The sequence below is a fragment of the Alligator sinensis genome, unplaced genomic scaffold, assembly GCF_000455745.1.
Source record: "Alligator sinensis unplaced genomic scaffold, ASM45574v1 scaffold832_1, whole genome shotgun sequence".
Taxonomy (NCBI): Eukaryota; Metazoa; Chordata; order Crocodylia; family Alligatoridae; genus Alligator; species Alligator sinensis.
The window spans coordinates 1,437,795-1,462,054 of record NW_005842057.1 but is presented as its reverse complement, the minus strand read 5'-3'; the positions used below and the strand labels follow the sequence as shown (position 1 = coordinate 1,462,054).

General features: G+C 38.8%; 1 protein-coding gene across 3 annotated transcripts in view; it reads left to right on the top strand.

The window, feature by feature from the left end:
• Positions 1–24,260, top strand: part of MYT1L (myelin transcription factor 1 like) — a 171,694-nt gene that overhangs the window by 83,929 nt on the left and 63,505 nt on the right. For all 3 annotated transcript variants that reach the window (XM_025203388.1, XM_025203387.1, XM_025203389.1), the window contains exons 9-13: positions 122–333; positions 7,861–8,108; positions 10,526–10,762; positions 12,610–12,731; positions 13,652–13,720. In XM_025203388.1, coding sequence (XP_025059173.1) covers positions 122–333; positions 7,861–8,108; positions 10,526–10,762; positions 12,610–12,731; positions 13,652–13,720 — 888 coding nt within the window. The remainder of the gene's footprint in view (positions 1–121; positions 334–7,860; positions 8,109–10,525; positions 10,763–12,609; positions 12,732–13,651; positions 13,721–24,260) is intronic.

Below are 24,260 nucleotides of genomic sequence, written 5' to 3'. Positions count from 1 at the left end.
CAAAATATTACTGTCTCAAGTGCAATCAATAACTAAGATTTTCTAAGATGAATTATTAAATATGCACAGACACAATAAACTGAACTGCATCTAATAAACTCTACATATCTTTAATTTCTAGGCCCATGTGCTTTGTTAAGCAATTGGAGATCCCTCAGTATGGCTACAGAAACAATGTCCCCACCACCACACCCCGCTCCAACTTGGCCAAGGAACTAGAGAAATACTCTAAGACTACGTTTGAATATAACAGTTATGACAACCATGCCTATGGCAAGAGAGCCATAGCTCCCAAGGTGCAATCCAGGGATATATCCCCCAAAGGATATGATGGTAGGAGGTGCACACTCTTATACATGAGAGACAAGTTTGTGGTTAATAATGTTGTTGTATATGTAAACATCATACAAATAAGACATATATTTCATGTTCATATAGTATTAAGGGGAACGCTGTTATGTTTAAATTACTTTAAAGGTCTTGGTATGTGGTGTTTGCTTCAGGATTGTTGCAATGGCCAGAGAACCTTTGTAGCTATTAAGCCCCTGGGATATATTGAGCCCAGAATAAAATCTAAATAAAAGAGCAGCCCATGTGGTACATTAGCAATGTATTTTGCTGCAATCTGGAAGACCAGGCCTCCTGGGTTCCATTAAGAATCTAACTGTCATATAGTAGTTCAAGCAACTCATATAAAGATAACATACTTGTTCTCTGGAGATGAGGAAGAAGGAAAGATGGACCTCATTGTTCTTCAATAGCCACTGCTACTCAGTTAATTAAGGGTGCCTGCTTGTCTTTACCGACATGAGAATGCCAATGGGTTCAGTGGAAGAACTCATGAGAGTCTGATGATCAGGACTTGGATGAAAGTGGCATTAACAACCCAGAATGTTGGGATATCTTCCCTCTTGACAAGAGAAATGTTGTTATGATGTCTGGCAGAGGAGAGGAATTGGGTTAGGAAACAGGATCTATCAGGTGCAAAAGAATGAAGGACTTAAAGTCTCTTATATTTTGGTATTCGGGATCTATCAGAATAACATACACTTTGTGATCTTTAAAATGGTACCCTGGATCTTCTTTTCTCTGAAACATGAAATGATTTATTTTCTTGTTAAAGTACTTGGTATTACTCATTGGCTACCATATGAATTCTCAGACAGGTGTCAAATCTTTGTATAGTAAATTAGAAATAAGTATGGGTTAGTAGAATAATCTCTACTGTTGCATTTAAACAGACTCTGACTTTGAAAAGTCAGAAGCGGGGAATGAAAGCATTGTTATAGCTTCTGCACCCACATTTCCTACATTCTTGGTAGTTTAGCTCTGATAGGATCAACAGGCAAGTTGTTCCACAATAGTGGAGAGCATGGCAGTGACTGTGTTTGTTTATGCGTAAACCTGTCTTTATATCTTAACCTTCCTCTATGCATCCTACTTCTACCTGGGAAAAAATCAGGAGATTGTAAATGATTAAAAACAATGGGCTAATTCTGAGTAGTTCCTGAAATCAGTGGCTTTGCACCATTAGAACTGAAAATGGCATTTTACTTGTTGGGCATATACTTTATCTACTCTTGCAGATAGAAAATATACCAGATTCTACTAGACAGATTATGGGTATGTATAAATGTAGGGAGAATCTTTTCTGGTGTTGAAGTAAGCAGTCAGCATGTATCCTGGTAAAGTTAAGTTAGTAATTCATTCAAGTGTATGCGTAACTCCTATTGAATCAATAGGATTTAAGAATGGATTTAAAATTATGCACATACTTAAGTATTTTTCTGAATTCAAACATAAAGTCTGAATGATTAGGGAGATCTATTTTACTTCATACATAAAAACTCAGCACCCACTAATAAAAACAGAAGTTACCTGCATATACCCAGTGGCCAGAGCTGCAGGGAATTAAACATTTTTTTTCTTTGAAATACTGTTCTTTTTTCTTTCATTGATCCTAGCTTGTTTCATAACACTATTGGTTACTTACAATTCAGTAAAATTCTTCTTCTTTCCCCAAAGCAGAATAACAGATCGCCTAGCCTAATTTTGGCTTACATACTTGTGGTGCGTGCCTTGCTGGTATTGTATGTTCTTGCTGCTATAAAAACAAGTACAAGGTCATATTCTGACGCCACTAAAGAAAACCAATTGGCAGAAGACCTGAGTACATAGGGGCCCGAGGGCCCTGCCCCCCTCCCCCCTCAGAAATAGTGCTGTCACCTGAAATGTGTAAAGCTTTCCACGTGTCCATCATCTTAGCCCCTCCCCTGGCAAAAATAAAAGTTGGTGCCTATGCCAATTGAAGATATGCATTTCATTAAATGTAGACAAGATTTCATCCTCCATATTAAAACTATACCTCTGTGTCCTTAGTTATTGCAGGTGTAAAAGGGAAAGCAATGGTCTCTTTCCAATTTTAGGAAAATGTCTCCTTAGCTGGAGAGAAGCACTTCTAGATGCTTTGTAATCTTTTTAATGACTATCACTGCACTTTCATGCATAAACAGCCATATTGACTATAGGAAGAACACCATTTTTTTTTGTGCAACTACATTTTCCTCTGTATCTTCTTTTAGCAATCTATCTGGCCATTTTTGTCCCTGGCTTTATGCTGTGGATGCTAAAGCACATTGGCAATGTGTAGGGGGTGCACACAGGTGCACGTGCACCCCCAGAGCATGGCAATGCACCCCTTGCAAAAAGGCACCACCGACACCGCCAGTGGTGTCTGCAGGCAGTCTGCGATCATCGCTGGCCATTGCTGCTGCTGTCGGCAGTGTCTGCAGGTGGTCGCCAACCAGTAGTCAGTGCTCGCCCCCCCACCGCTTCCAACAATACTGTTGCCACCTGCGGGAGCTTGCCATGCTCCCCTCCCCCCCGCCGGGGGCATGCGACATTCATGCTAAAGCATGCACACAGTGACTGAGCATGTACATACAGCTATGCACTGGTCAAGTAAATATTTGGCTACATGCATATGTACCTGAGTATAAGTCCCAGAAAACTGAGGAGAGGAAGACGAGATAGGCCTTCCAATGTCTTAGCCCCAGTAGCTGGGTGTTTAAGGCCCTTACCAGGAAGCAAGCAGTTCTTGATCTTCCTCAAAGGGGGTTTGAACTTTCATCTACTCAGACCTCCTAGCACAGTACTCTATTGATCATAGCATAGGTCCTCTCTCTAGCTCCCTTTTTGAGGCTAAGCCACTGCCTGGTACATTGAATAAAATAAATGGAAAGAAGTGCTAGAGGGGGAGAGTTTATGCCCTATCAGATGCAAGGGTCCAGGCTGAAACCTAGGACCATTTGTTCCATTTCCAACAAGCCACCATCTCCCTGAGCCACATACCCTCTGGCTCATTATCCTACACGTGGTCCCAGTTCTTTGCTGACTAAGGAGCCAGTTTCAAAAAGAGGTCTAACCCCTGCACTTTTAGGATTAAAACATGGGGTCTAACACCTGCTAGTGATGGGTTTCTGGCTGGCTATATTTTCAGGTCTTAGATGTAGGTATGTGCCCAGAATCAATGTGTGTACATAGTTGCATATGTGCCCATTCAGTGCATAGTCCACTGAGCCTCACCAGTCCATAAACATATTCCTACATGTCTACATTTCAGGGGAATTAGAATTTTCACCTGTGCATACATGCCAAAAATGCCAGTTATGCAGATAGAAAACTTTAGACACACAAAGGGAAATAGGCTTCCAACCCATCTGCTATTGAAATCATCAGAGAGGTTTGTACTGTATTTACTTGAAAACAATGTTTTTTTCTCTAGTCAGTATGGGGGGGAAACAGCCTTGTCTTGGATTCAAATACCAGCCTGAGACAGGTGGCAGTTCAGCTCTAGCTGTGGCCCCACGCATGGGACTGAAGCCAGAGTTGAACCACTGCCTGCCGTGGGCTGGAATGGCTCGTTTGGCAGGGGAGGGGGCACACAGCCAGGGGAGGTAGACTGGGGGTGGAGGAACCTACAGGGAGTGGGGCAGGGAAGGCAGCGGGAGGGCATGTGGTAGGGGGGTGCATGATGGGGGATGGGCAGCAGAGGGGCCAGACTATATCTGGCCTTTTACCCCCCCAACACTGCTTGCCCTGCCACAGATGTGAGGTGGACAAATTTAAGACCATCTTCCACTGATTAGATTCTGTACATGGAAAATTATAACCATGTTATAGTTTTCCACGTATAGAGCTTAATTACTGGGGGAGTTGTCTTAAACTCCAAGTTGTCTTTGTTTTGGGTTAGTACAGGGAATAGATTACTATAACATAAGACTGATTTATTTCTGAACAATGTACTCTCTTAGAGGCATCCTAGGATTCAGTGGGAGACTGAAAAGTAGTTGGAGGTGAATTCTGTTGGACAGAATGCAAAATCTGCAAAATTTCTGCAGAATGCAGAAATACAAATAGTATCAAGGGTCAGAAAAAATGACTTAACCTTTGAGTCTTTGTTTAATATAAAAAGTCACTAGGATGAGTAACCTGGGAATAGATAACTCCCCCTGGACTGTCCTTTTTTTTTTCTTTTTCAAGTAGACTTTAACAATAACTGTCTAAGGAAGAGACAACTTATGTTGTTCATTGTAAAGCCAGGAAGATTCTACAGGAGAACTGCTTTATACTGAATTGGGTTTTCTTGTTTGCTTTTTGTGTATGGAGCTACATGATGGCATTATTTTATATGGCTTAAAGGGAGACAGCAGCATGACCCAGTATTCAAGGGAGACAGCAGAATTTTTCAATAGAAAAGCCATTCAGGTGATGTTGGGGCGCTTCTTCAAATTTGTTCCCAAGCTCCTCAGGTAGTCAAGCAGTCCTCTCTGTTCCCTAGTCCTCTCACTTCTTTGCATTGGGACTGAAAAATCCTAAAGACTTAGGGAACATGAGAGTTGGAGAAAGTGTTGGAGCTATGATTAACTTAACCACTAGACAGAAACTTCTAGACCTTAGGATATTGGGCTGGATTTAATTGTTTTCCATTCTATCTGTTTGGAGAGGGCTCCATACCTGACACTGGACAGGGCTCCTAGTGCTCCCCAGTTTAGAGAAACATGCAAAATAACTGAAAAACAGAAGCTGACAGCCATTATGCCCCATGGCATTCATTTACAGAGAAATAAGAGCCCAAGACCCTCTTGGAAATGAAGTAGTTGGACAAGCAATCTGAGAACTATTATGGCTATCTCTTGATGGGAGGGGCTGCTCTCTTTATTCTGGTTCACTGCTGACCATAGCCACCAGGAGACTACAGAGCTCTCAAACACAGTGACATGCACACAGAATTTCAGTTTAGGCTTTCCTGTGTATTATACTATATGTCACTTCCACTCCCGTTTGCTACATAGGGATTTCTGGAATTCACTACAGTCAGGTTTCCACATTTCTTTGTTCAAGTCTAATGTGAGATAGATAACTCAGATTGTGTCAAGTGTTTAAAACCTGTACAGTGAAAATCAAGATAAAATGACTGGAACCATACCTGACAGTTTTCAGGCAAGAAAGCTGTTTTTTATGATATTGGTAAAACAGAAGCTAATAATGATACTTAGAAATGTATTGACCTTCAATTTATTTATTTACAAATTACTCTTCACAACACAGCTAAGCATATGTATTATGATTTCTTCTCTATTGATGGGAAAAATAAAGCAGAAAAATCATGAGATTTGACCAGGCCACAGAGGGAGTCTGTATCAGAGTCTGGAGGAGTTTCTATCAGTTAGACCTGTGTAGAGTTCTCTCTCTCTTTCTCTCACTCTACATGCACGTATATATAACACCATTTATTGTCTGTCTTATATTTATTCAATTTTAATCTACTATAACATTTGTAATATGTCTTTAGTTTTCTGCAAGGGGTAGAAAAGTAATTATGTTATTTGTTCATTTGAAACAGCCCCCATTTGGCAACTTGTGTGTAAAGTAGTTGCTGTTAAAAATACAGCACTACTGTCTTAATTGTAACCAAAATCCTGTCTATCTTATATATTGGAAAATAATTGAGTGTCTTGAATATCATAACAAGGTATCAATGGACAAATGCTGAATTTTTAATGACCACCAACAACTACCATTTTAATAATGAAACTCTTGAAAAATAAGTCACGCACATTCTCCATGAACACTCAGAGAACAACAGTGATCTAAAGGGTGAAAAACCAAAGAAACTTCATGAATGCTTAACATTCACTTCATTAAAAAAAATCACACCTTGTGCATTATGTGGGTTTCCTGAGAAAACTCCTTCATCTGCTATAAATTAAGCATTTTTTCACATACTGTAAACATTGACTTCATTGCGCTGTCCAAAAAAAATGATAATGAAAAGGACAGAGTAAGCACTGTATGACAAAGTCTACTCCTGGACTCCAGTTGAGGCATATATGCTTTTTAAAGCAAAACCTAATCTATAAAGAGGCTGAAGGGAACAGATTACTACATATATGTCAGCTTAAACAGACACACCTGAAGAGACTGGCATTCCAATTGAAACTACTGGGGAAGAGCTCCAACTAGTGTGCTGACCTTTTATACAGAACTCTAACCAACATATACTTGTATATTTAATAGAACAACGTCTTGCACTTATACATTATTATGCAGTATGATCTCTGCAGTATTCAGAAATACACCTTAAGGGGAAAAAATCACCATAACATGTATGTATCTCTTGACATTCTGATTTGTGTTATATGAAAACATAGCTATGCCCAGTCTTATTAAAACAACAGGCACTTTTTTATCAACTGTTAATGAATACACTTTTTTTGAGCAACTTCTTTGGATAAGTTGTTGAAGGAATCTGGGGGGAGGCAGGGGAGGAGCATGTATTTCATTTTCTCTAGGTAGAAAATTTTAGTATTCACTAAAAAATGAAACCCTGGTGAAGTGTTTAAAAAAATGAATTGTATTGTGCAGGAGAAAGTGCCCAATGTGTTTCACTGATTCTGTCATGAACAGCCGTTGTGATTTATAGTATGTGTCAGTGAACATGTAGTTAAATGCATGCCTATAGCCTGATTATGAGAAGTGCTCAGCATCCCCAGATTGTGTTGTTTTTAATGAGGGCTATGGGCTCTGAGGACCTCTGAAAATCAAGCAGTTTAATGTCCTTTTCTATTCATATTAATTTTTTTTATTGTTTATGAAGCTCCCACCTCCAACTTCAGCCAACACTCACCCCTTCATTCTGCAACCACTCTCTTTTCTGATTTTCCCCCACTTCCTCTCCCTGCTATTGACCAATGGCATGGCATTTGTTCGTGATTTTGAAAGAAAGACTACTCTGATTACCCAAGACATATGGTTAGCACTTTGGCCCAAAGATCAAGCATATTATTACTATGAGCTTGATCCTCACTAGGTCCAGGGAGTGGGATCCTCACTAGGTCCAGGGAGTAAGATCTCTTATGAATCTGGATTTTCTGCAAATTAGCAGAACACTAGTAATGCACTAGAATTCATTACAAAAGAAGGAATGACCCAAAGAGCTTGCAGCTACCATATGAATATGTAAGCAACTCTTCCCCTGGAGTAAAAGCAGTATTTCCCTGTGCCCTTAATTCATGCACAGTGCTTGTTTGCTAAATCTGGCCTGCTTTTCAGTACACTACATGGTCACATTAAACACATCTTTCATTGTTTTGAATTGGATGTTTAATACACGCACACATTTTTGGCATGTAAAAGTTGCACAAAAATCATGAAATGCATCCATCATTTTTATTTCCTTTTTTTTTTAAACTACCACTGTTGCTCATAATAAACTTCACCCCCAGCACACTGTTTTTCTTTTCACTTATGTGATATGCTGGTACTTTTGAGTCATCCTTGTCATATTTCTTCCCACAGCTAAACGTTATTGTAAGAATTCAAGCCCAACCAGCAGCACAACAAGCAGTTATGCCCCTAGCAGCAGCAGCAATATGAGTTGTGGTGGAGGCAGCAGTGCCAGCAGTACCTGCAGCAAGAGCAGCTTTGACTATACCCATGACATGGAGGCAGCACACATGGCTGCCACTGCTATTTTGAATCTCTCCACTCGCTGCAGGGAGATGCCTCAGAACCTCTCCACTAAACCTCAGGATCTCTGTGCCAGGGTAAAAATGAGCAATTATGTTTATTGATGAAGCTGCTTCTTTACTTCACTAGTTTTGAGCCCCTGATAGATTGAAGAATAGCTTTAATACTTGCTTAATCTTTTTCTCAAAACAACTGAAAAATCTGGAAGCTCTGCTAAGGCAGGAAAATAAAAGATAAAGATGCAAATTACTCATCAGTAGCTCTTGAAATACAGATCAGTGTATACAGTTAAAATGGTGCTGATAAAATGTGTTGTGCTGTCTTTTAATCCTTCTCTTACTGAGAGAGTCTATAGTAAGTATAAAAGCTATTTGGGTTGCTTAAGTGGTATTAATTGCACTATAGAATTTTTTTTTACTAAACACCATTTGATTCATAAATTGTAAGAAAGGATTACAGTTTAATAATGTAATTTAATAAATAAATCAAACATGAGCCCTAAGGTTTTAGGATCTAATACAAAGAAATCTATGCTACTTGTACATAAAAATGTCTCACCTATCCAAAGTATATAATAGCTGTAAAATCACTGCATAATCCATTAAAACAAACAATAAAATCTACCACTACACATAACTTCAAAGTTGCATAACAGTAATAATGAAGTGTCACCAATGGTCTTTATTTTACTAAACTCTCAATCTCTTGTTAAATGCGAACAGAAACCAATGAAGTAAAGTAATTTTGAAGTTTACCTTTATGTATAGGAAACCTAGCATTATTAAAATTAATCTGTTTTTTGAAACACCGTAAGAACAATTTTATTTTGCTACAAACATCTGATTCTGACAGCTGAGGGGAAATGACTATTTAAAATGCACCAGCAACCAATAAAGTGGTACCTATAGGAGGCCACTAGATGGCTAAGTAGACAGATGCAGTGCAGGGGATACAGTTTTATTGTGCTTATAGAAGAGCTTTTGAGCTGGCAGACATGTTCTGCCCTTCTCCAGACAAACAAAGGTTTTCTTTCTCCTATTGTGTAAAGATTTTTGATTATACATAACAAGTTAACAACCTTAGCAATTAGTGATAGCAATTAAAGATAATCTTAATTTTTATGAATCCAGACAGATTAGTAACTCTGTTTTCAAATGCTTCCTTTTTTAATTAATTGATGTATTTCTGTAGATGAGGGGAAATGTCTTTGTGGAATGCAAGTAAATGCAGTCGTGTGCAATACCAACAGGAATGGGAACATCCAGAGCAATAGCATTGTAAATATTGTGTGGCATAAGGAGATGTTACCCTCTCCAGACACACTAAAATATATATGCTAAATGGGGAAAGATAAATATATTATCAAACATATATTAATATGAAGGCAATAATCAAGTATAGGTTAGAATAAAAAGTATCTATCAAGGAAATAGCCCAAAGCAAACAATTTTGAGTCAGTGTGTCTTCCTGCAGCTCTGTTATTACCTCAAGAGGAAAGAGAGCTGCTAGACATCTAAGGAGGCAGCAGCATTCACACCAGTTCTGAAATCAAATTTCTGGTGAAGAGTTTCACCCTTGAAAAATGAAGGATTGTTGTGAGCATTTTGTGTTTTTAATGTATGTCCTATCCTTCCCGTAGAAAGAGAAAACGGAAAAAAAGAAACAAGATTTGAAATAAATAATTCTTGGTCTGTTTCCAAAAGGGAAAAAAAATCCCCTACCCACTCTGTATTTCACAGTTCCTCAGTCACTGCAGGGAATGTCAGAACCAGCTTCTTTGCCCAAGCCAGCTGATTATAAAGATAGACTTTGGAAAGTTAAGACATATTAAACCTTAACATCTGTGATGAAGGATCTGAGAGCTCTTAATAGTTTTCTCCTCATATGACAATGGAAAACATGGTGCAAATAGATTTTACTTAATAATCAAAAGCTCTCTTTCTAAATCTTTAACTATTAGTATCAAAAGAACAAAGCATTTTCTTGCTTTCTTTTTTCTTGCTTTCTTTCTTTCTTTCTTGCAGTTAGATACTACATTCTACCTGGTTTTTATTGCCCTAGTCACCTAAGCAGGTGTTAGGATTGGAAGTAGCCAGAATCATGCAGATGTTAACTCAGAGAGACTAACCTGTCAAGAAGTAAATCAGAGACATAAGGGCAGCAACCAGAAAATACCTTCAGAGATTTAGCCTTTCATTTACAAATTTTACACCTGTTTTCAAGGAGGTGGTAGTGAGTAGTAGGATGTCTCCCCTTTAATTTTTTTTCCAAATTTCAAATGAACCCTTCAGGAAAATATGAGTGAATCTACTTTACCAGCATTAATGTTGTGTAACAGAATCATGCTATGTGTGGGTGGGGGCTCAATACTTACAATCTATACAGGCATGGTAAAGCTTTTTATCATTCTGCTAAGCAATCAGATTAAAAACACAGAGAGGTAACAGTGTGATAGTGGGAAACTGAATTAACAATATTTTTCTTATTTTGACAGAATCCTGATATGGAAGTCGATGAAAATGGAACCTTGGATCTAAGCATGAACAAACAGAGGCAGCGAGATGGTTGCTGTACCATTTTGACACCGCTGGAGCCAATGTCGCCACAACGACAAGCTGTGATGAATAATCGGTGTTACCAACTGAATGAGAGCGACTGCTGGGACTTACCAGTGGACTACACTAAGATGAAGCCCAGTAGAATAGATGAAGATGATTCCAAAGAGATTAATGTATGTCTTTTTCATCTATGGGGTCTCATTAAATCTGATTGTTTTAATACGTTAGTTTTCTAAAAATTTGGTAGGAAAATACATGATGAACAAAAATAGATGGTTACCTACAAAAAATACTTTCTGCTGGTGAATTTTTAAAAATATATCATATTTGCACACATCTGATCCATGATTAACTCCCTTCAAACAACATTTGAACCATGAATGTGAATCATGTTTCCTAACAGCATTGTCTTGTTTAAATGTATTTTCTTCTGTGAAAACATTCTAACATTTTCCAAATGATCTTATCCTAGCTGAGTAAGTTGGCATAACTTTTTACAATACTGGAATCAAGGTTTAACCAGCTTTCAGGACAAGATGTACTCTTCATATTGAAATTTTAAAATGAAATACTAAACATGTAAAGTATGCTTTACACAGAAATCCATATTAGAAGCAACTGTGGAATACAGGATGAATTTTCATCTATTTGACCTAACCAGGATTTTGCTTGTTAGAAGGCCTGTTCCTGAATTATCCGTGCATTCATGATTTCTATTACTGTTCAATGGACTTTACACCTTATTAGTAAAATATTTTATTTCTAAAGTATAATGAAGGGCTTGTGGATGTCATTGTTCCTTTCAAATTCACGTTGCTCTATTCTGTAAACAGAAAGGGATATATGAAGGGAATTTGGTCCTTAGTGACTCTCTATCTGTTTTACACTGTACATTGTAGCATGGCATGTATTTTCCATTAGTGCTCTGAAAGGGTGCTCCTGACATTTGCTAATGCAGCAGTTTTATTTGTGATGCTACTTCTTGCATTCATCAGGTTTCAACTCATGCTCATCATACTCTGTGCAGGATTTAACCCACTCTAATCTAACCAGGATTTTACAATTTCAGATTTTTGTAGTAGTAATTTTTTCTCTCTCCAGATCTATGTTACAAGATTAATAATTTCCACAGTAGTGTGTAGCAGGATGTCTCTTCAATTTATTTTAATTATAGCTTACTATGTCACCATTTTTAATAGTTTTGAAACATGCAAGATAATAGCATTTGGTTTTTTCCTCACTGAGTACTGTCCTGCCTCCACTAAAGCCAATGAGTTTTACTATTGATTTCACTGGGTCCAAAATATCCCTCATTATCTAAGAAAAGGGAGGTAATGCAGACTTGTATAGCATCCTTACTGAAAGAAACAGAATGATATTTTAACTCTGGTGCTTACAGCACCATCTACAGGAAATTCTGCATTCAGTCACTTTTCCTTCACCTCTGCTTTCAAATTTCAGAAGGCTGAATGCATCAGTAAAGTTAATTATAAATTACAAAATGATATTTTGCCAGGCAGATCCATTGAGGCTTGCCCCAGATTATGATACTATATGTGTGTATAGCAATGGCCATAATCATTGTTCCTGATTCATTGTTAAGGGACCTAACACTTTTAAAATATTATTTTTAAGTTGGCACTTTGATGTATAAAATATTATATTTAGGGTTTGGATTTTTTTCCTTGGCTGTGTTTTGTACAGTATGGTGACTGGGAAAAATGACTGATTCTTTGGAATGAGAATAACTGTGACCAACAGAAAATATCTGTTTTTTTTCCTTTCTTCCTTAATTTTGAAAACAATGTGATTCTCTTTCATGTGTTTAGAAGTGTGTATTGAAATGTAAATGCACTATATAAAGGCTTAGTAGGTGAGAAAAAATGTAAAATAATGTCAGTATTTTTCTGACTGAATGGACATAATGGAGGTGCTATGTTGGATAGCTCTACATTGTGTTGTGTCTATGTATATTGTGGCCTCACCTAAGTGGGACTAATATCTCTGTGTTTGCATGCAGCCAGAAGACTTGGATCCTTTCCAAGAGGCTCTTGAAGAACGAAGGTACCCTGGTGAAGTTACAATCCCAAGCCCCAAACCCAAATACCCTCAGTGCAAAGAGAGCAAAAAGGATTTAATAACGTAAGCATAATGTGAGGTGAAATTATTTTTTTCTCCTTTTAACCTCTTCTCTCTTTGTCTTTTTTTAAACAAACGAGTACATATACGCCTTGCAGTATGAGCATGCAACATTTGCAGCATATAAATGTTTCAAACTGCCAGTTAAGTAAAGTGATAAGCTAATGTGTATTTGCTTGTTCTTAATGATGCTATATTGTATTGAGACGCCATTTTCATTTAATCCTGTTCATTTTGCAGCTTTTCGATAGGATGCTTAAATCCCCTTGCAGTCATTGCAGCTAAACTGGAAACAATGAAACTTTTAAAAGTTTTTTTTTTTTAAACATACTTACTATTTTGGCTGTTTTTGTTTTTGTTTGGTGGCAGATGTCCAACACCAGGGTGTGATGGGAGTGGTCATGTGACTGGTAATTACGCCTCACATAGAAGGTGTGACTTCATTTTTTTCATGGTGGATTCTGTCTTTTCAATTTATTGTTTTCAGCTTACCTCAACAATGCTGTCAAAGTAAAACGTTGAACTATGTGTTAACCCTTTGAGTAATATATGTTGACCTTAAAGCATGCTAATTTGTGTGTTGTATAAACGTCTTTTATTTTTAAATAGATTACTAAAATTTCCAAAGTATTTTAAAACTTTTAACTAGTTAACCCAGGACCACAAATATTTTTGTTACACTTTACTATTCTATAAAACCAAAAAAAGGACTTTAATAGTATGTAGTATTGGAAGTAAAGTTTATTTATAAATATATTCAGAGGGTTAACTATATTACAAAATTCAATATTACAGCACTTGCCCCATCGCTTTTCTGCATTACAATTTTTATTTTTATTTTTTAATCTTTATGTTGTGTTTGTTTGGGAGAGCTAGTTTTATAGGTGTGTTGACTTACTTGGATATCCTGCCATGTCTTACAGTTTATCTGGGTGCCCCTTGGCTGACAAAAGCATTCGAAGTATGCTGGCCACAAGCTCACAAGAACTCAAGTAAGATATAAAGAAAATCATTCTCTTTATGTATTTGCTCACTATTTGTATATAATTATTTCAAAATATAGATAGGCTATTTGAGAAGTCACTAGCTGACACTTAGGGACTAATCCATGCTAGGAACTTCCATTTTGATCATTAGGAGTGCCACACAGTGGTCAGACTAGAATTAAATCTATTTATTTGGTATATGTTGATATATCTATTTTGGTTAGTCTATAAATGCAAATCTACTCTGACTTTTAACTGTCTTCTGTGCATACAGTATATGTTAAGGATGGGCAGACTTCTGAAGTTCTGGAGTTCAAGTTTAGACAAGTTTTGGAGTTCAGGTTTCTATATTTTTTAATCCCAAATCAAAATGTATCCAAACACTCCAAGCTTCTTGAGTTTGTCAGTCTGAGCTGGAGACCTCATGAGAACAGATGGGTGAAAATATTCCCAACTGCAATTTTGGCAAAGCAATTATTTATTTTTTTCAGAACATCAATAAAATGGTCATTCTTGAATGAGGCAAAAGTTTTTAATTTAATCTGAACCAGTTTGTCTATCCCTAACTCATGTCTTATTTTCTCCAGGTTTACATCAAAGCTATTAGCCTAATGCATAGTCCCACTTGACTACTTTTTCTGGAATTTTCTTAGATGTTCTCCTGTCTTATATTTTACATACATTAGAATGAAAATATGTGAGAAGTGTAAGTTAACATTAGTTTTACATTTAGTTATCTTTTTAAAATGTGAAAAAACCCTGTAGTTTTTCCATGATTAAATTGGGTCTTTTAATATTTACAGAGATTAAATATATTTATGTAGAATAATTTGCTGTATACAGAGTTGTATAGAAAGTTATAAAATTCTTGGTAAAACTCTTAATTAGAATCAGATAGGAAAGGTGTAATATCTAGCTTTTAATTATTCCAAAAAAAAAAGCCACATGTTGTAAATTATCAACATTTGTAATTAATAATTCTACTCAAATGTTGTAACCTCCATCAAAATTTTATATAATCCATTATGGTAAAGTAGTATTAAAGGTCTACTTTCACTTGTCTCCTGAACCTGAACTTTTGCTGAAATTCTGCTCATGGAAGGGGTAGGGGAATGAATAATCACAGGTTAGTGACTTTCCTCAACATGTCCATAGTACATAGGAAGCAAGTGCAGAGGTTCAAATTAAAGAAAAATAGAGTAGGGAAGCATAAATAGGTACCTTTTGCTGATCTCTGAATTTACTGAGGAATATTCTCAAGTATTATGCAGGGATTTTACCTCTCATGGCCTGAGTAGCCTTAAGTTTATATGTGGACTGTTGAGGCAATGAGTCCAAAAGCATGGGGACTGTTTTAGAAAGTCAGCTGCTAAATTCAGGTTACTCTTTAGATTTACATAACAGGTTAGTAGGTTCTCAAAGGGGTGAGAGGCTCACCTTGCTTAATCACCAACTCAAATATTATAGGTTTGTACTTTCAGTTCAACTGTTACAGGTATCTCATTCTACTTAAAAGCTGGTAGTTGGGGTAGGTAAAGAGCCAAGAGAAAAATAGATCCAGGAAAAGCAGAAGGTGAGATGAAGCAAAGTACATAGAGTAGAGAACAGCTATAGAGAGTATCTTGGACTTCGAAACACGTAGTGAATGGGGAAGAGGTAAACAGTAACAACAGTGGTTGAAGGAAGTATGACTGTATAATGCCATCATCTGTATGACTCTTGGGATAGCAGGAAGAATGTGTTCGCTAGAACCCTATGTGGCACTGTCAAAGAAAAATGTAATTTAAGTTGCCCAAAGTTGTACTTCGGGAGCATTGTCTTAAACTTTATGAAGAAAGTGGTTTATTGTCATCTTCTTCATCCCAGGCATCACTACCAAAGTGTTCTGAGACTCCCCATGCCTGAAGAAGGGTGACTGCACCCGAAAGCTTGCCAAGACATTTTTTTCCAACTGCTCAGTTGGTCTAATACAAGATATCACATCTACTCAAAGAACCTTGCCTGCCTATGTCCTTAGACGAACATAGCTACAACCCAAAACCCATCAGATACTTCAAAGCACTTGAAGAAGTAGGCTGTCGCCTATGAAAGCTTATGCCTCTCCAAACTGGTTAGTCTCTAAGGGTATGTGTAGACATTACACTAAGATAGACTTAACTAGGGTTAGGTCAATCTATACAGATGTTTGGGGAGAATAAATCAGGTGAAAAGTGGCTATCCTGATCCAACTTTCTTCACCTTAGGAGGTGAACTAAGATAGATCAAGATTGGGTTGGCCCAGTCTAATAAACACCTGTACATGTTCAGAGAGCAGTCATGGGGCTGGGAAAGCCCAGCCACTTGTCCCAGCCCTGGGTCTGTGATTTTCTTACCATTGCTGACTGCCCTGACTGGGATAGTTTTAGCCTCAACCCTCTCACACACAGCAAACCTCCCCACAACATGGATCCATTAGCTGACCCCAATCTCCCCGCCCTGATTTACTTAGATCTAGTTCCCAGCCTCGTTCCTGGCACCAGAGAATGTCTGCACAAGCGGGGCTTGATCTATGATCACGCAGCTTAAAATAAGCTGCATGATCATCAGTTGTGTCCTGCAAGCGTGTGTAAATACCCTAAAGTGCCACACTGCCCTTCTACCAGACTTTAAACTAACATGACACCCTCTTTCTCCACAACTGTCAACCCTTCTGCCCCACCCCTTCCAATCTGCCCCAGAAATATCTCTTCTTCATCCCTAGCTCCTGTCCCAGTCCCATTATCCTCAGCTAACTAGTTTTAGTTCTTCTCCTCCCACCTTTTCATCCTTCCAATCTCAGCTTCCACTGCTAAACTACTTGCCTAGTATCAGTAGACACCTATACATGTGCCTGACACCTGCTCTGATGCACTCCAGCAGCCTTGGCATCATGTGTAATTGAGTGTCCCCATGCTTCAAAATGGTGGCGGGCATGCATTAACTTAGGCTTGTTGAACGAGCTTTAGTTAAAGTGCCCCAGCCTCTGTTTTGAAGCACAGGATGCTGAATAAATTAAATGCTGTGGGCACTTTAATTAGAGCAGTTCCTGAAAGCCGCTGTAATTAAAGATACCCTCCCCCCAGGAGTACTGTTCCTCACTCCATTCCTTGTCCCCATGTCTTTTCATTGACAGTCCTTGTCTTTCTCAGCCCACACCACAGCTCTTTATCATATATTGTCTCACCTTTCTCCTCACCTCCTTCCTTCTTTTTATAAGTCCCACTCCCCTTGTCCAGCCTCAGTCTTCCCCAGAGGTTATCAACCAATTTCAGTCTCCCTCTCTACCTGCTATCCCATTTCCCCACTTCCCATGATAGTACCCAGTCCCATTGTCCTTGTCGAATCAAATCATCTTCCAGCATCTGCTCCTGCTCAAAGTCTGGTTCTTATTTCCTATGTATTTAAAACATGCTGCTTGAAAACACAGGAGAGATCTCCTCATGCTTTTATTTGTGCTATCCAGACATGATGTGGTCCACAACAGCCCAGAGCTACAAGTGTATGGAAAAGTTAGCTCAGCTTGAGATACTCTTTAGGGAATTTAGATGCTAATAATTTAAGGCTCTACTTGCATGTGTAAACTTAGATTTTCCAAAGACTTGGCCAAATTTAGGAAGACTGTCTCAAAAGTAGATTCCTGACATGGTGGCCACCCTATGCCACAGCCAAAGCAAGAAGTTCTAGAGCTTTTTAAAGAAAAGGTTGCCCACTTTTTTTAACATGGACAAAATAATAGCATTTTCTTAGCCTTGTTATTGAAAACATCTAATTTTTTTAATTGATTTTTTTTTCTGGAAGGGCCATTTGAGGTAGACATCCAACACGGAAAATTTGAGGGTTAAAGTTTGGCAAAGAAAAAACCCTGAAAACAGGGTCTGAAGTAGGAATGTGTGAAACCATTTTAAACATAGGTAATACTATCTTCCTTACCTATAATCATATACATGAAAGTGATAGCTATACAACACGTTGCAAAATTATTGGATAATTATATTTATTCATGTTTTAAGTGACAGTTCAAAGGGCACTATCTTACATTTTTTAGAACTAAGAGCTGGTGTAGTATGCCATTGGAAAGGGAATATTCCAGCTTGTTTTTAGAACCTACTTCCTGTGGAAAACTCCAAAATAGACTATTTAAATATGTAATATTTTGAATGCATAAAAATTTAGATAATATTGAAGTGCTTTGTGAATGGAGTAGAGCAAGGGTAACTTAAGTTAATAATATTAGTAAGAAAATAGTTCTTAATGCCAAAAAAGGCAAAATAAACTATTAAAACTTCTGTAAAACACTTAGAAAGCAGGTTTCCCTAACTTACAGCATATCCAGAACACTTGGTGGTATAGTATGATATAAAGATTTTAGTCCTGGACACCTTTATAGCACATGGTACAATGTATGTTATCCCTCTGTGTATTGATACAATGCACTCAAAAGTATATAGTATGCAATTTTCAACTGGAATTTTGCCAGGACATGGTGATGAACACATCTATGCCAAAAGAACCATGGAATGTTTAATGACCATACATAGCTTTCTGCTTGCTCTAGATTGTTGTAATAACAACATACACATATCCTTTTTTCACACAAACTATCACAATCAATTAGATATGTTAATCTGCTATTCTTTACTTCTGTTCAATTTTTTCTGTGACATACCTGTCCCAAAGAGATCAATATATGCAAAAAAGGGTGAAATTTACTTGCAGAATCCTAAAAGCAGTTCTAAACTCTGTAATTCCTGCTCACTTTGTGATTGGGGTTTGCATTAGTTCCTATATGCAATTGAGAAGGAAACATCTGAAGATGGGTGGAGGAAGAGGCCATAGGATCTGCATGTTATTATAGGCTCCAAAGGGAGGCAAACCAGTTGCTGGTTTTGCAGAACTGGTTAATGTGTGTATGTGTGTGTGTGTGTGTTAAGTATATGAGTGTACGTGTATGTGTATACACACACACACACACATATACATATACACATGCACACACACATGCACCCATTACTCGCTCCTCTTCTCTTCTGCTTCCACCAACTACTGTTCATTCTGGTGCTGCCTCTCCTATCTGGAGAATAGACAACCCAGGCAGCAGTAACAGCACCTTCTGTTGTCTCTCTCATGTCTATGAAAGTTCACTCTTCTCTGATTCATGTATTGCTTCCTAGTTTCAACATCCCAAATAGAACCTGTTTACTCATATATATAATTAATTGACTTCTCTGCAGGTTGCTGATTTTTAAATAATCAAATTGCAGCTGACTTATATGTAAATATGCAGTAATTGTTTATAAGACCTAAACAGCATCAACAATTAGAAGACTGGAAACTCAAAGTAACAGGGGATCTCTGAAAGGTTGATTATAGTATAAGCTTCTTAACTTTTTCATAACCAGAGCAGAGTCTGTTTTTATTATTTATCATACATATCATAATGGATTTTGTTTCTCAGAACTACAGTGATGGGACCCTAGAAATAAGTTAGGTTAAATTTCGCAGTAGTAAGTGGATGGAAGAAGCTTTCCCAGGCATCAAGCAATTTTAGACATGGCCAAATTAGATGTTGATATCAACACCTTCTATTCTGTAATTTCATTTTGATAGACACGGGTAGGACTATACAGTACTCCAGCCTGACATACAGTGAGAGCATAAACATGAAACTCTGTGTGCATAGTTCAGATACAGGCCAATGCAGTTACAGCATTTGCTCGATAATCTTCACTACTGAGGGGATTTCTTTAGCTTTTAGTTTCTAGTTACTGGCACCAGCAAAAAGAACTTCAGTACTTTTAAGAGTGTCTCTGAAGAAATTAACTACTGGCCTGAATCCAAGCCTTTTCAGTGTTATGTTTCAGGCTGTAATGGTGTTGAAAGACAACTTTTTTCTTCAAAAGTAAAAGGATGCTGGATCAAGCAGCAAGCCTCCCTATGGTGGGAGAGCAATTATCAGTCTAGTAACACACACTTATGTAGTTTCAGATGAATATTGAAAGGTTCCGTTGCTAATAGACTCTTTACCTCGCCTTCTGGTTTACTGTAGGAACATAGTTTCCTAACAGCCACAGTGAGTTTCATTGTTTGATAATAAATAATTTTACAAAGTAAAGAAAAATTGCCCAAAACATTATAACATAATATAACAGATCTTCACTTAAAAATTAGATGATTCAATATTAAAAAACAACAATGTAAATATTCAGTTAACTAAGCCAAGCCAAACTCATGCAGGCCAAACACTATCCTTTTTCCTTCAGTGCCCTGCCAGCTACAGCCATTGTACATCTGTGGGGTCAAGAAAATGACTGCTTGGAGTTGAATTCTGTCATTCTTTTTATAAGGTTCTTTTACATGGCCAGATCCTATCTCTGCTGAGTGTAGGACTTACACTAAGGCAGATTACCTATATTTAACATAATTTCCCTAGAGTCAGTTCTCTGCCAGAGATTCCTGGTAGTGCCAATATTAAATTATGCCAACCTCCCAGAGGTTCGACACTCACGAGAATCTTCCATAAGCCTCCAAAATCATTTGGACCCCAGACACTGAGGTCCCCCAGCAAAATTCCCAATCTTCAGTTGTTTTCTGTAGGGGATGCCAAGTGGCCTGTCCCTTTGTTAACTTTAGGGAAGGAAGGCAGTCTCTTTCTGCTTTCTACACTGGAGACTTAGGGCTTTGCTTTTCTTGTCTACCTTGATATAGGGGAAAGGCTTAGGACTAAATATAGCTATTTCTCTACTCTGGAGTTAGGTTTTCCTTGCTCCCTTTTCCATCTTATGTCACTTCTGACTCTAACTTCTGTATCCTTGGTCAGTCTTTATTGGTACTTCTCATTCCCCTTTTCCCTGTTTTTTCCTTGTATCAGTGCCCCCCTCCCTCTGCTCTCTTAGTCCTAAGAGAAAGGAAGAAATGGGCCTTCATTTCATCAGCTATCCCTCAATATGAGGATGATGTCCAATGTGGGGAATTACAGCTGAGTTTTAAGGTGACTGAGGAGTCCAATCCGTGCCCTGCAAGTTTTCCTACAGACATGACAAAGTGGTTGTAGGAGACACAACTGTTGGCCAGGATGGTGTGCACTTTCCTTCTTCCCTTGCCATTTCTTGGCTTCCTGTGTAAGACAGTTGTCTTTGAAGTGGGCTGTATCTTGATATGTGGTGCAGCTCCATTGAGACCTGTTACCAGCCAGCATTTCCCAATTTGTAGGGTTGATGCCACTCTCTTAAGGTATGCTTTCAGGGTATCCTTGTAGCACTTCCTCTGTCCTCCATGGGTCCTCATACCATGACTAAGTTGAGAGAAGAGGATTTACCACACACAGTGGCTAGCTCAGTGGAGTTGATGTTTCATGATCTTTGCCTCAATGCTGGTTATGTTAGCTAAGACTTGCATTTAACCGACTGTCCAATTACTTAGGTTAGGTTAGCTGTAAGATTAGGGACTGCTGTAATGCAGGGAATATTGAACATTCTCCAGCTCATCTCTTTCCTTCCTGCTGCTCTGTTATCTGGGGATGCCTCTACATGTGCTCCAACACATTCTGATTAGAAAGTGTTGGAGCAGACTTCCAAATAGTGGCAGGGGAGCTTTAAGTACAGCTCATTTGATGATCTTTAGTTAAAGTGCCCCTTCACCATTTTGAAATGCGGGATACTAAATACATGAGATGCTGTGGTGTTTTAATTAAAGCAGCTCTTGGGAGTATACATGTGCTCTGGGGTCGGGGGAGGGGTGTTTAATTACAGAGCTGTTGGGAGCTGCTCTAATTAAAACACCCCTCCCTCCACCCCAGAACACATGTATAAGCACCCAGGAGTTCTAACAACCATCATAGGTGCCCAGGGAGGAAGGGAGGAGAAGCTGTTAGGCACAGGTCTCTTGTTCATTCCCTACAGTGGCTACTGTTGGCAGGGGGCAAAAATATATACATATTTTAAGAGCCTGAAAAATAGCTATCCAGAGGTGCTAGCCAGGACTGGTAGTGTCTAGGACATTCCAAGGACCTTACAGGACAAAATGGTACAGCTGAAAAACAAGCAGTAAATATGGGGGAATTTACTGTTTATAATTGTGCATGCTAATCAGAAGATATTTGAAAATTTTAGGCCAAATCCTCATGCCAAACTCCCAATGCTTTCTATTTCCCGGGCTACATTGCTTCAGTTGGAAGTGTATGAATAAGGATCAAATGAAGGCAGCAGGATTTGGCAGGAAACACATACTTCCAGAATTGGCTTTCTAACACTGTCCCTTATTTGAAGACTTCAAAAAAAGTTTAAAGTCCAAATTCAGTAGTAAGCCAAAGACTTAAAATTTGCAAATATGCTTCTTTACAAATATATATATATATATATATTTAAGGCCATATTATAACTAACTGTCACTGAGACAGAAAGGGAGCAGAAAAAGGTCTTCCCTGCTTGACTAGTCCATGCATGGGCTTGTCCCAGTTGTCTGTAGGAGTGTGTATGTGTCTTTGTCAGTCTACTGCTAAGGACATTCAGTGCTCCAAATGGCACAGGAATGAACCCAGCCCCCATCCAGCCTAGCCCACAGAGTTCGCCAGATATGCTGGAGGGGGGAAGTTACATCATCTTGCAATCTAGACAGTTAGATTACCTATGTATCCCTTATAATAGACAGTTTCCCTGCTTTCGGGCCAAGCTATGTTGCTACTTCAAGATAATGTCTCATTTTCTGTGAGCCCAACTAAGTGAGCACCTGAAGAGACTCCCTATACCTGTGGTTTTCAGCCTTCTTCCATTTGTGGCCTTCTAATAATAATTGAATGGTGGTGCGGGCCCCTTCGGAAATTTTGAATGGAGGCGCAAACCTCTTTGAATTGTAAGTGTAGGTATTCACATACTTTTGTTTGATCTTAGTCATCTTTCAGGGATCCCGTAGACACGACCTATGGATCCCCAGGGGTCTGTTGACCACAGCTTGAAAACCACTGACTTATACCATTGAGAGCTGGTTGCCTGTACTCCATGCACAGCCTCTCCAACCTAGGCTGTCACCTGTTGGCAAGTTTCTCTTTCTGCCTCCCTACACACTGTTATTCTGATCTTCTTGGCTGTGTCCGCATGAGCATAGATGTTTGGTTCCCTGGGGACAAGTAGCGGTGGTACATGTTGCGCCGCCACTACTTGTCCCCAGGGAATGCCCGTACCACGCATGCTTTGGTGCACGGCAAGTTATCCTGCGTGGGGTAGAGGAGGCTGGGGACAGCACTGGGCTAACCCCAGCAGCCTTACCTGGGCTCATGGGGGCCTCCCAGGGCTGCAGCAGCATTGACTCAGCTGTGCAGAGCCTAGCCAGCAGCCGCAACATGGCTCTAGGTGGCCCATTTCCGCTTTTGAGTGGCGCACGCTGTCCGTATGTGGACTGCTCCGCTTTTTTTTTTCTGTGGGTTTCTTTGACCCCTGGATATCAGGGAAAAAGGTGGAGTAGTGCACATGGGCAGCATTCCTTTGCAGTGCAGAGAAAATCTGAATGTGTGGTATGCGCTACCGCAGATGTGTTTGCAGTGCCACATACCACAAGGCTGCACTCATCTGGACGCAGCCCTCATGCTTAATTTGAATTCTCTTCCAAAATCCATACTTGCGTAGCAGTGAAAAAAATTGTTTTCTGAGCCGCCTTCCTCCTTACCTAGAATTGTCCTGCTTTTTCATTCGGAAAGTCATGTTATTTTACATGCAAGAGGCAGAAACTTGTTGTGCCATTACTATGATAAAAACATGGCATGCAATAGTAGAGGAAGAAATTAGTATTTACGGTTTTAGTCATCTGAGCTGAGCTACGGTTACAAAAGATTATGTCTCTCTCTGCCACATAACATATGCACATATATTGTGTGACATATGCATACATATATGCTGACTTTAGGTTCAATTGATATTCCTTCCCTTCTTAAAAAAAATCAAGTTCAAATAAAAGAATATGATATCAACTAAAATGAACAGCCACAGCATAGTAGACCCAAGTATTAGAACACACAAATGGTACCTCAAAGGAAATAAACAGATTTGTCTTGGGGGCGGGGGGAGAGACGGGGGGTCTGGACTTTGCTCAATAACTGCCATTTTTTAAACTTTATGATTACATGGTTTTTTTCTTCTTCTAAAATCAGTTCCCTCTGCACTGACTGTTCTGGATCCTGAAGTGGATCCAGCACCTAGAGCCTACAGTTGCCACCCTCTTGGTATTTTTAATTGCCATTTCCTAACTGAACATGCATTTATTAACCTTGTCAGCACAGGGTCAGGGTCACCAGCATGCTGGTTATTCACAGGAAATAGAGCACCAGTGTCTCACATTGTGGTGTTTTCTCCCCTATATTTTTTCTTATGTCCATCTTGTAGGGACTCTGTGTGACTGGCCCTTGGTGGGGTCACTTACGACCCCACTGAAGATAATATAACTATTCTGTTGGCTGTCTGCCACCCATTTTTTTCTTAAGAATCTAATGTTTTTTCTCTCTCTTGCAATAAGGGTGATTGTTAGCCATTTTGGTTATAGC